Source organism: Talpa europaea, assembly GCF_964194135.1.
Source record: "Talpa europaea genome assembly, chromosome: 9".
Classification (NCBI taxonomy): Eukaryota; Metazoa; Chordata; class Mammalia; order Eulipotyphla; family Talpidae; genus Talpa; species Talpa europaea.
In genome coordinates this window covers 33428228-33440652 of record NC_140076.1, presented here as the reverse complement: position 1 = coordinate 33440652, position 12425 = coordinate 33428228, and the positions used below count along the sequence as shown (strand labels likewise).

The 12425-nt window shown below is 50.8% G+C and overlaps 1 protein-coding gene across 1 annotated transcript; it reads right to left on the bottom strand.

Moving 5' to 3' along the window:
- Positions 1 to 5740: 5740 nt before the first annotated feature.
- DMRTB1 (DMRT like family B with proline rich C-terminal 1) lies at positions 5741 to 11230 on the bottom strand (the record flags this gene model as incomplete). The annotated part of the gene is made up of 4 exons (XM_084243742.1): positions 5741 to 5805; positions 6410 to 6587; positions 8993 to 9198; positions 10651 to 11230. 4 exons carry the CDS (start codon positions 11228 to 11230, stop codon positions 5741 to 5743), a joined length of 1029 nt encoding a protein of 342 aa, XP_084099868.1.
- Between the last annotated feature and the right edge of the window lie 1195 nt (positions 11231 to 12425).

Below are 12425 nucleotides of genomic sequence, written 5' to 3'. Positions count from 1 at the left end.
TGATTCCAATTAAAAAGAGAAAAAAGATGAAGAAAAGACACCACCCAGCAGCTAATTACTGACAGGCCAATGCCTGCGCTAGCTCAAGTACAAGAGCTGACATGATAGAATGTTAGTGTCTTGCGATCTGCTGTTAATAAAACAGCACAAAGACGCAGAGGAGCGTACATCTGCTCACAGGATGCTCGCAGCTTGGGGAACCCTCCGAAGCCTGCCTACCCACATAATCCCCTGTGACAGCATGAGGTCCCCAGCCTCGGCTAGGGTAGATGTCATAAGGTGGAGTGAGGGCAGCCCCAGAAAGAGACAGACAAGGGGGTGAAACAGCTCACCCAGAGCTGGGTATGTATCTCAGCCAAGGGTCTCTGAATGCAAGGGAGTCAGCATAGTGACCCTCTTGAGAAGGGAGAAATCTTTAAATCTTTTAAAAACTTAAGTTAGCAATAACAGCAAAAGATTGGAAAGGATCTGATGAAAGTCTACACAGAACGCGCAGAGCCAGGTGCTTATTGGCAGAGTCTAAGTAGCATGAGGAAGGTAGCAGAGTCTCTAAGCACCAATGCAGGCCCCCATGGGGTCCTGAAGAGTATGAAGGGCTCAGGGAATTTGGCTGGGGAAAAATTATATCTTCATTTTCACTAACCTCTATAGAATTCAGTACTGCCTTCAGTTATGATTGTAAGGCATAAACCCTACCCCCCGCCCTCAAATTACCAGTGACTTGGTCATAGGTAGAAATCACAGATTTTCTCACATCACAAATATCTTAACACATCAGTATCACTACTCTGAAACTATTACTAATGAGGAGCCAGATCTTACCACTTCATGTGAGTAAAGCCGTGCATGTGTTGCTGAACAGCAAGTGCATTTCTCTATCTTGACAAGTATATTAAACATAATTGGTTTCCTCTGTAACCTTATGCATTTTTATTTTACCCACTCCTCAGAGAAGGGGCCAGAGACTCCCCAACTGACAAAGGGGCCTATGACACCCAAAAAAAGGCTCAGAAGCCTCGATCTGGGGATAATGAAAAGAGAAACACGCCAATCAGTGTGGATCATATGCCACGATGGTGTTTTTTAAAAAACAGATCAGGGACTCCCCTGGTGGCGCAGCGGTTGAGCACTGGGCTGTGAAGCTGCCCGCAGCCTCTGCAGTGCCAGTTGGATCCCCGACTGCCAGCGAGGGTCCCACATGGCACACAGATCTCTCCTGCCACGCCCGCTGCTCCCTCAGCAGTGTACTTCGTCAGTCTGCCTGTTCTGCTCCCCGCTATGGCTCTGGTGAATTCTCTCACCCTCCTGCGCTTCTGACTGTACCCAGCGCTTGTATAAATAAATAAATAAATCTTTTAAAAAAATAAAATAAAAATAAAAAACATCAAAGGAGCAGATTGGCAAGCTCAGAAATAGACCCACACAAGTAGACTCAACTGATTTTTGACAAAAGTATGGAAACAATTCGGGCCACCCCTGGTGGCACAGCGGTTGAGCACTGGGCTGCAAGGCTGCCCGCAGCCTCTGCAGCGCCGATTCATTCCCACCACCGGCGAGGGTCCCACAAAAAAAAAAAAAAAAAAAAAATTATGGAAACAATTCAATGGAGAAAGAATGGCATTTTCAATGCTGGACAGTTGTGGGCAAAAAAAATGAACTCCAACTTAAATCTCACCTCCTGTACAACAATTACATGAAAAAAATGGGTGGCTGCGCCCTGGGTGGCTGCGCCCTTGTCAGTGCTCTGGCTGTATCCCCCTCGACCTGGTATCTCACGCCCTGGGGAGGAAGTGGGTAAAGAGGCCAGGAGGTGTCTCCATACTATTTCTTAACAACTGAATGTGAACCTATAATGCTAACAAAATTAAATTTTAGTTAAACAAATAAAACAACAAAATGCCTGTACACAACATCTCTAGAAGAAGATTGAAAAAAAAGGAAGATGTCTCTGAGAAGAAAACCAAGAGTGGGGCTCTTGGGATGGGGTGGGATGTGTTACTGGCTCACACTCAGCGGCTTCCCCTTTTCCTGCATTCCTCCTATTCACCATTCTTTTTTTTTTTTTTAAAGATTTATTTATTTATACAAGAACCAGGAAACAGGCCAGATGTGCAGGAGGGTGAGAGGATTCACCAGAGCCAGAGCAGGGAACAGAACAGGCAGACTGATGAAATACACTGCTGAGGGGAGCAGCAGGCAAGACAGAAGAGGTCTGCCTCACCATGTGGGTTGCTCCCTGGCCAGCCAGGATGAAACCGGCAGTGCAGAGGCTTCGGGCAGCTTCACAGTGCGGAGCTCAACCGCCTGTGCCACCAGGGAGGCCTTACCATTCATTATTTTTAAACACAAATAAAAAATCTGGAATAAGGTGAAGAAATGAGCAAGAAAAAAAATCCCAGTAGGAATCAAAACTGTTACCCAGGTTACATTTGAATTAAAGCATCATTATTGATAAATGTCTCATCTACCTTGTGAAAGGGTTTAGATTCAAATTTTAATATTCTATTAATACTATTTTAAAAAATGACTTCACACTTTTTTGTTCATTTTCAAAAGGAAATTACACGAGCTTGAAAAAAAATATTTCAATGATTTCATTTTTTAAAAAATGTTAAGCCGAGCTAGCTTGTTCATTGTATTTGGCCTGTTCATATGCCTTATAAGCCACTTGGGGGTGGACTGCAGTCTGGGGGGCACCATGATGCTGACTGCCATCTGGCCCTGTGGGCTTTTCCCACTTCGACTCAGCATGATGCCCATGTCAGCATTCTCTGGAGGCTTTGCAAGCTGTGGTCAGGGGAGTGAGCAGTGGTTTAAGGTGGCAAACATGCTTAGGTGGTTCTTCCTGTGCTATGCTAGAAACTGCCCAGACACTGGGGTGGTCCGATCATGTACATGGTCCATATTCAAAAAAATCTCAAAATGGTAAATCAGGGCAAACAGATATTTAAAACTATATACTTGGTGCCCAAACATGTATGCTGCCTCTGCACAAACTGTGCATCTTTGGGAAAACAACTACCCCTCTCTATGCTTCACTTCATAACACAGGGATGACAGCCCCATGTTTTGAGATCAGTGTGGGAGAGGGTGCAGAGTTTGGCAAAGAGTACAGTTTCAATGACCCCCGACTCTCTGTTCCTCTGACCTATGTGGGATCCCAGCAGAGACACCACAAGTGTAAGGCAAAAGATGCTGCAGTGAGTGGCCAGAGATAAGGCACCTCAGACCTCCACCCAAAAATACGTTAAAGTGGCCTGAAATTCAACTCTTCATTTGCCAACAGGGTCTCCAGGACTACAGGACTAAGCAATGTTGCGCTCCACCAAGGGAGCTGGGGACACAGGGACAAATGAGACCATGTCACTGCCTCCAGGAAGCGCAGACTTGTGGGGGATAAGAGAGGGGGCGACATCTACACAGTGGAATGGACATAAAGGGTGGCGGGGGCCAGGACAGCTTAGTCCAGTCTGAGGGGGCCTGCAGGCAGGGTGCCTGGATGAAGTATGAAAGGATAAATAGATCAGAGTAATATGGCCCAAAGGAGCCAGCAGGAGACTCTTTATGTGCAGAGGCACAGGAAGGAGAGAAACTGGGAATACCTATGGGACTCTGAAGACAAAGATGGAAGGGTTTCTATTTTACAGACAGACTGTGCAAAGGTGAGTTGTAGAGGCTGGTGATCACATAGCCCAACCTATAGGTTCATCATTTTCATTTCGCAGGGAAATCCCATCTCCATAGAAGGGCCTCAAGGAGGTTCTTCAGAAACCCAGCGGAGATGCCAGGAAATTGTAGGCCTGTCGCTTAGCAACAGATGGGGTGGGCCCTGGAGGTCCTATTTCTGCTACCCCACCCATAGCTGCTGCCCTGCGCCCTCTACTGGCAGGTCATCTGCCAGTGCATCCGGTATCAAGGAATGCCTCATGCTGCCTTCCAGGTTTTTCTGGTCATAGTCAAACTGGGATGAGTAGGCTACCCTTATCTGCTGATCTGCTTTCATCCTCTTCTCCCTGATTCAGAGTGTGCCAGAGAGGTGGCTGGAGAAGTGGGGAGGATAAAGTGTGATGAGAAACTAGGATCACTGATCCAGACCTGCCCGGCCATACTGAGGTCAGAAGTCCACTCAAAACGGGGGTGAGGCTAAGTGGAACCAGAAACTAGGCCTTCTACACCCCTGCTTCCATGTTCCTGCAGTGCAGTGCCAGTGGCAGGACAAGAGTATGGGTGGCTGTCACACCAAAACCAGTGTAGTCCAAAATCACTGCCTTATCAGGTCCACTTTGAAGCCCATGCTGCCCTGCAGGCCTCAGAATGTTGGTTTTGGGGCCTTCCTGGTGGCGCAGCGGTTGAGCGCTGTGTTGCGAGGCTGCCTGTAGCCTCTGCAGCACCGGTTCGATCCCCGGCCGCTGGGCAAGGGTCCCACATGGCGCGCAGACCTCTCCTGCCACCTGCTGCTCCCCTCAGCAGTGTACTTCGGTCCTTCTGCCTGCTCTGCTCCCCGCTCTGGCTCTGGCTCATTCTCTCACCCTCCCGCACTTCTGAGTGTACCCAGTGCTTGTATAAATAAATAATCTTTAAAAAAAAAAAAAAAGAATGTTGGTTTTGTCCTGCTAAAAGCACTGTCTGTGAAATTCCTGATTGAGCTGCTATGCCTTCCCATAGAGCAGGTCCAGGCCCCCAGCCATCCCACTGACATTGAGAATAGCTGGATGCTTGGACATCCCTGCCCACAGGCAGGACGGGAAGCAGGTCAACTATATCCTGCGAGCCAGTCCTTCCATGAATGGAGAACAGGACTCTGCCGCTCAGTGAGGAATCATTCACTCCCGGCACCTGCACTGATCAAGGGCAAACCAACATACCCCAAACCCAGGACCGGCCACTCTACCCAAACGAGCCTTCTTCAAGGATTTAGAGAGAATAAACCATCCACAAGGATTTTCACTGCTCATTTTATTTCAAGTCAACTGTCCCCAGAGAAGAAACTGCTGACATCATAGGTGATTTGGAAGCACTATTCTGAGAACTGCATCAGTGCTTATGAACAGCCTACTTTTTAAAGTTGGCGATCACTATAAAAACATCAAAATAGTCAAACTTTATAGTTTTTTTGAACAAAAAATGATGCCAATAGTGGCTTGAACTTCATGGAGGTGAGGTGAAGTAGCCCCAACGGGCAGGATGCTTACTAGAAAGCCCTTTGGAGAAGGCAAGGGGCTGTGGCCAGGGAGACGAGCAGCAGGAAGGACGCTGCAGAACCCGCTGTCAATGCCCTGGTCCTGGCTGCTCGCACCAGCTTCCAGAATGTGCTGGAAGCTTGATGACTATGCTGCCCCGAGCTGGGGACCAAGCAGAGGTGGCAGAAGCAGAAGGCTGAAATAGATGGTGCCTCCTGTCCTGGAGTGGGGCCTGAAGAAATCAAAGACCACCTCTGGGGTGTGAGTCTGAGAAACAGCAGCACAACCCAGAGATGGTTAAATTCATTCCTAAATGTGAGCTTCCACCAGCCCCCCAGTGCTCAGAGCCCTGGCCCTTCCTTGGTAACTTCATCCTCTACGTTCCTCCACAATCTCAGGACAGAGAGAGCCTGAGAAATCACCCTTTTTCCTCCTAACTTAAATGGAAATTAACTGTTACCTTATGCCTATCACTATCCTTCCTCCTTGCACATCAATGAATAGAAACAAACTCCTGTCACACCCCTAAGGGCCCACTCTGCTGGCCCGAGGGCCTGGGCCTAGTCAGACTGCTCCCGAGACGATGGCTGGCTGGGCTCCCCCAGCACCTCCGCATCCTGGTCATCTGCGAAGGACAGAGGAGGAGGACTGGATTTAGAAAGAGAGAACATTACCTACCCACAGATACAAACTGCAGACACATAGCATTTGCATCATTTCCAGGCCCCTACTGAGAATTCATCTGCCCTAATTTGCCAGGTGTTGGGAAACTCTGAACACCTGCTACAGTTCAAGGTCTCCAGGTCTGCTGGTCACAAGCGGCCCCATGAAAGCCGCTCTGCTCTGCAGCTTCTGTCAAAGGACCCCCGAGTGTGGGGACAGGGTGAAAGGAGACGCGAGCACTAACTTAGCACAGCCGCTGTCCTGTACCCGGCGTGAGGTGAGGGAACTGGTATATGGCCTGGAGACAGGCAGAGATGCCACAGAAATTCCAGCCCGCCTCAGCGTCCACAGGGTGCCCAGGTCTCTGGCCTAGGAAGGCATCTCCCCACATGCTGGCCTGGGCATCCCCAGATACTAGGAAGGTGTCTCCCAGATGCTGGCCTAGGATGTGAGAGTGCAAGGGAAGTGCTGATCCCAGGCCAGCACACTGACATCCTGCTCTCTGTGCCCCGCTGTCCTCCAGGAGGTCCCCCTGGCTCTCCCTAGCTGGGCCAGCACCCACTCACCAGTGGTCTCCCTGTCCGTGTCCGCCAGGAGGGTCAGCGAGAAGGCGGCCGGTGGAGGGGGCGGCGGTGGCGGTGGCAGGAGGTGGAGCGCAGCAAGGAAGCCTGGGGGCAGGAGTTGGGGGGGAGGCTGGGGGGGCGGGTAGTAGCTCGGTGGAAAATCCCCCGCTGGCTCTGACACCTGCAGGGCACACGGGGAAGGGTTACTCTGTCTCCTTCCCACACAAGGGGCTCCCTCTGGCCCCACGGGCGTGGGGGGAATGGAGTCTCCAGCACACCCCCACCGGGTGACTGGGGCGGGTGGCACTGGTCCCTCAGCAAAGCCTGGGTTGGGCGCAGCCACTACGGTCCTGCACATACCCTCTCTACCCCCAGAGGGAGACTCTGTTACTCCCTTTGATCTAATGATGAAGTGTCCTAGAGAAGAAGCCATGGGCCCAGGCCACAGGGCTGTTGGGCTGCTGACGCAGACCTGGACCCCCAGTCTGTCCTGCCCCACTACTCCAGCTAGGGGAGGATTCTGGCGCATCCTAAGCACCTGTGGTCCCGTTTTCTGGCACATATCATGACTCAGACTCAGGATTGGGGCCCTTTGGGGACCCTGTTCTAACTGCACAGAAGTCAGCAACCTGGGTGTGATGCAGCAGTGACTGGGCCAGGGGAGCTGGTGGCATCAGCAATCAACCCGTCTGTTTCTGCTCCTTCTTTAGGAGAGGGAAACGAACACTGTGTCACAGGCCCCCACGGCTGAAATGAGGGGATCTGGAAGCGGGATGAGCTCAGAGCTTAACTGAGAAAGACTGAATGTAATAGAAAATAAAAATGAGTTTCAGATGTAATTCCTACTATTTATTTCTCATACAACACTTCAGAGCAGCACTTTACAAGTTGTGTTCTGGAGAACTCCAGCTTCCTACTGAGATATTTTTAAGTGCTCTTAGAAGTATTCTTTGTCAAGGGAGTTTGAGAAACTCCATATAGTGCCCCTACTCCGGTGAGTCACCCATGAAGAGTATTAAAGCCTCAAGGCCGTCTAGAAAACAATCTCCTTACAGATTTCAGAACTCACTTTAACCACAAGGAAGAAAAGAAAAGCCCACTTTCAAGAGCCCACTACACGCCAGACCCTGTGTCAGGCATTTTACCTGCCACTATACCTTATTCAGTCTATCAAGGGTCTATGGGGTAGGCACACGGATCCCACTGCACAGACTGAGAACATGAGTGAGGTCCTCAGAGGTGAGGTACACGGCTAGGAAATATTGGAGGGAGGATGGACCCTTGATCTAACTCCAGGTTTGTGCTCTTCTGTGGGAAGAGAACAGAGGAAGCAAAACAGCAGCAGGTATGGCAGAGGCACCAGAGGGCAGAGGGCAGCAGGACAGTGTGAAAGCAATTCATAGGCTCTTGGGTTTGAAACAGCTTCACAAATATTGCCTGATCCTCTAACCAGACATGAAGGGGGTCGGAGGGGGATTATTAGTGTTTTAATTCCAAGCTGCTCAGCCAAGTCTCTCCCTGAATCACAGTTCCTGCCTGGGGCCTGTGGTGGCAGCTCAGGCCCAGATAAACCGACTGAGATCACACTCTTAACAAAGGCCGTCTGGCAAGCCTGTCAATCAGTGGCCTGCCCTGGACGCCAGGCTTCTGTGAGCAGACGGTGGGTGGGTGCTCCACTTGGCCAGAACCTCTCTTTGTGTGGAGGCTGGAAATGCTTTTGCTCTCTCTGGGCTGCCACGGGGTGTCCGGTGCCCCTGATTTGGGACTGGGTCGGGTTTAGGGCCATGACTGCTCTGCCTCTGAGAGAAAACTTAGGGTAACAGAAAGTGCCTGAGCTCTAGAGACAAGGCGAGTGAGGTATACATGCTGGCTAGTCGCTGACCAGCGGTGTGACTTGCACCTGAGTCCCTCACGCTCCAGTTCTATGACTTTGGGTGAATATCTTCTCTCAGCCTTCTGCCTCAACTCCTCAACGGGGTAAAAACTTGGATCTTAAAGGTCCATATTAGGCACCTGGGAAATTACCAAGATCAGTGCTTTTTAAGCATTTTCCTGTTAATGCAGTGGAAGATAACTTACATGTATATGAATATATATATAAATAGCTTACAACACCCAAAATAGAGAGATGGGCCATACCTGTGGCAGGAGACCTATGCTTGCTCCTAGCTCTGCCCCCAACTGCACGGCTCCAGGAAAGTAAAATTCCCTTTCTGGTATCCAGGAGGAGTCCATGCCAGGAGTCAAGGCTGATGGTGATGGCTTGGTGTTACCGTGTGGCTGCTCCCCAGGCTTACCTGACATGTGTCTGTATTCTGTCTAACCGGACTCCCCGGAGACTTTTAGGCCACAGCTCTGAAAAGCACATGCCACAGCCCAGGCAGAGTGGTGGGGTCCTGGCCACATGTGTGCCCTCCCAGAGGTGCACACTGTGCAGGATGAATGCTCTGTCCCTCTTATCAGCCCCTTAGGGACATGGCACAGAGCAGAGCTGCCACTTGGTTTCCTGGTATTGATGATCCTTAAAGGCAGAAATGGCAGCTGGGACAAGGAAGAACAGGGAAAGAAATCAGGGATGGGACTCACCAAGCTTCCTCCATGGTAATGGCTATAAGACACATGCCGGAAGCCGCGTTGCAGAGGGACCCCCGAGGTCGAGGATGCATCCTGGTAGCCCAGAGGGAACGGGCGGTAGGAATGCATACTGGAGCAGCTGGGGTACAGCTTGGAAGGCTCTCTCTCCAGGAACTCAGAGCCCACCACACACTCTGAATTGATGCTCAGAGAAAGCCCTGAGAAGACCAGCAAAGAAGGAGGTGTTAAAGAGCATCGCATTACTGTCTAAAGGTAGAAATATAATAAATATATCCACTTACAAAGAACTTCCACATTCATTACTCTTTTAACCTTTCCTGCCCTGTAAATCTTCAACCATGTCCCACTGCTCTTAGAAGTCCTAGATACAGCCACAAAGCCCCTGTGACTAGTTCCAGCCTCCACTATAGCCTCCTCATACTATATCTAGCAGCTGCTTCTTTGTCATTCATCTCAAAGACTTTACAGATATCCTTCCCTGGGCTTGGAAGGCTTCCTCCTCTAACCCCATTTTGTCTTCTGGAGTCCTCAGTACTCAGCTTCTGCTCTTTCTTCACACTACACCTAACCCATCAATTGTTAAGAGCTCTGGACATTCGGTCGTGTGAGTCTTTGACCAATGCTATCCCTCCCACAAGGACAAGACCCTGAGGGCAAGGAATATGACCCCACCCCCAGTCACAGGGGATGGCTGTGTTTGACACATCATAAATGTTCAGCTCCAGTTCACTGGGGCAAAAAAAGGCATCGTGTCTATGGAAAGATATCCTTCTCCTAGGTTTGCTGTTCAGCAAACATCTAGGCCAAACCATTTAGTACAGAGGGGACAGACGGCAAAAAGGGAGCTTGCCTCAGATTAGAATGAGCAGCCCCCACCCTCCTGACTCAGACTGGTGCTCTTTCTCCCACACTGCCATAGGGAAACGCTTGTCTGCACCCCATAAAAGCCATTTTTAAGCCTCAAATCTATACGTGAAATTGTGCTTTAATAGTGAAAGCAGCAAGCCATAAGGAACAATGTAATTTATGCACATGGCAGGATGGGTATTTAAAAGAAAAACAGAGGTAACCACAAAAAGAGGTAACCACAAATTGACGGACCAATTTGACGGGTCTCCAGGGAAGAGCAAGTCCGCTATCTCAGCCCCCAACCGTCCAGAGAAAGGGCCCAGTGCGCAGGCGCATTCGGTCAGCACATGGCTGGAGAAAGGGCCTCCAAACCGCAGGGAGCAAGGGTGCGCAGGCGCAGTCCCGGTTGGGCGGACGTCCTGGGGGAGGAGCTCCAGCCCGAGGAACGGGCGGGAAGAGGCGCACAGGCGCAGTAAGGACCAGCTCCCAGGAGCGTGCGGGGGGAGGGGCCGCGGCCTGAGCCAACCGGGGGCCATCTTTCTATTGCAGTACGAAAAGGCAAAAGCTGTAGCTAAATATTAAAAAAAACCATCTGGTCATCCTATTCCTTCTCTTTTTACCTGTTAGGCGAACCCAAACCCGTACGCAAGGGGACCCCTGGAAAGCATTCCCCATCCCCCACCCCCAAGCGCAAGCCCGCGGGGCCCTGCTGGCCTGGCCCGCCACGTGGGTCGCGGGGAGGCCGTGGCCGGGAGAGAAGCCAGCGTGGGGCGAGGCCGCGCAGGGCCTAGGGGTCTTACCGAAGTCAGCAAACGGCGGGCTAGGCACGGGCCGCAGCGGCCTGCGCAGCTCCAGGCGACCGGGGCTTCCCCTGCCGGCGGCCTCGGCCCCGAGCAAGGGCCCCACAGGCCTGGGCACGGCCGGCGCGGGGCGGCTGCTCAGCCCCACGTGGCCGTGGACACCCAGAACTGGCTGGAAGGCGCTCGGGCCAGGGCTTGGGCCACGCGGGGGCCTCTCAGGAAAGCCGGGGACCACGCGGCTGTCGCGGCCCAGCTCCACGTCCCCCGAAGCGGCAAGCAGAGGCAGCGGGCGAAGGCTTGCGCCTGGGGCAGCAGCCGCAGCCCCGGGGGCCAGCTCGGACCCATGGGCGCTCACGGCTTCCTCCTGCTCCTCCTCGGAGGCCTGCTTCTTGAGCACCTTCTGCGCAGCCATGATCTTCTGGCGCTCCGTGATCAGGTAGCACTTCTCGCAGGTGCACTGCTTCCATCGGCACTTGCCCGCATGGCCCTTGACCGGCACCAGGAAGCCATGGTTCCGGCACCGCGAGCATTTGGGGGTGCGCAGCGTCTTGTCGGCCAGCTTGGCGGGGTCTGCCTTCATAACACAACCACCACCGCTGGGAGCTGCAGAGCGAATGGAGCAGAAATGAGCAGTGCCCCACAAGTCTCTGGTGCTGGGGACATTGGATACACTTGTAACAAAGCGGCTCTCAGCACGTCCCAGGAGCTGCTGTAAGACCCTTGCATTTTACCTTCTTTTTGGGGGTGCAAAATTTGGAGTCTGTGCTTTGGCTAATGAGATGCAAGGGATTGGGTTGGATAAATTCTTCATGGAATACTATTGCATGTATGTCATCTGGATTATCTGAAGTTTTAAGCATTTAATTTTCCAAACTTTCCATGCCTGTCACCCCACAGAGTATTTTGTAACTTCAAAAAAAAAAAAAAAAAGGCAGCATGATATTCAACGGTCCACAGATTTAAAAAGCTCCAGAGGACGCAGCTCTCAATATACCCACTCCAGCAAAAAACATTCTAAGAGTTAAGCCGTTTCTCCTTCCAAAAACTGCTGCGTCTGCTGAATTTCATTTCTTTCCCGACAGAGAGGACGCCATTCAGTGATGCTTCCAGAATATTCTCCAGAGCTCAGTGCAGTGTGATCTTCACCATGGGTGCGCCTTTATAGTAATTCCTATGCGTAAGAATCTTGTTGGTATAGGAATGCAGTTCTGGAAGACAGCGTGTTGCTGTTGTTGACTTCCAAGTAAAGCATACTTAGAATGCTTTAAAGTGAAACAGCATGAGCTTGAATGGTTGCTTAACCTTCATGAATTTTGTTATCCCTATAAAGCAGCCAAAATAATCCATTTTCTTGTTTGATACAAATTTGTAACACCCAAAAGTCTTTCTTTTTGGGTCCAAAAAAAAAAAAAAAGACAAAAAAAGGGAAACTAAGTTGAAAAGCTTATAATCATGGAATCAGTAATATTTAAGGATGTAGTTATCTTTAGTACCTGGCTAACCCGTGTGCATTTTAAATTCCCCTTTCTCTGCAATTCTGTCCTGGTGGCAGGACGGTGGAAGCAAGGCCTGGTGTCCGCTTTGATTTTCCTGAGGTTCCCCGTGCAGCTGTGCTTTGCCGTTCTCACCAGCTGCTTGAGAATAGGAAATGGTCGCCATTTTGAGCTGACTAGAAACTGGAAAGCCGAAAAGAGGTTCCTAAAGCCTTTTTCTGCTTGGAAGAAAAAATATTCCTCATATTAATAAGACAAAACTACGCTTCCTGCATTAGTCCT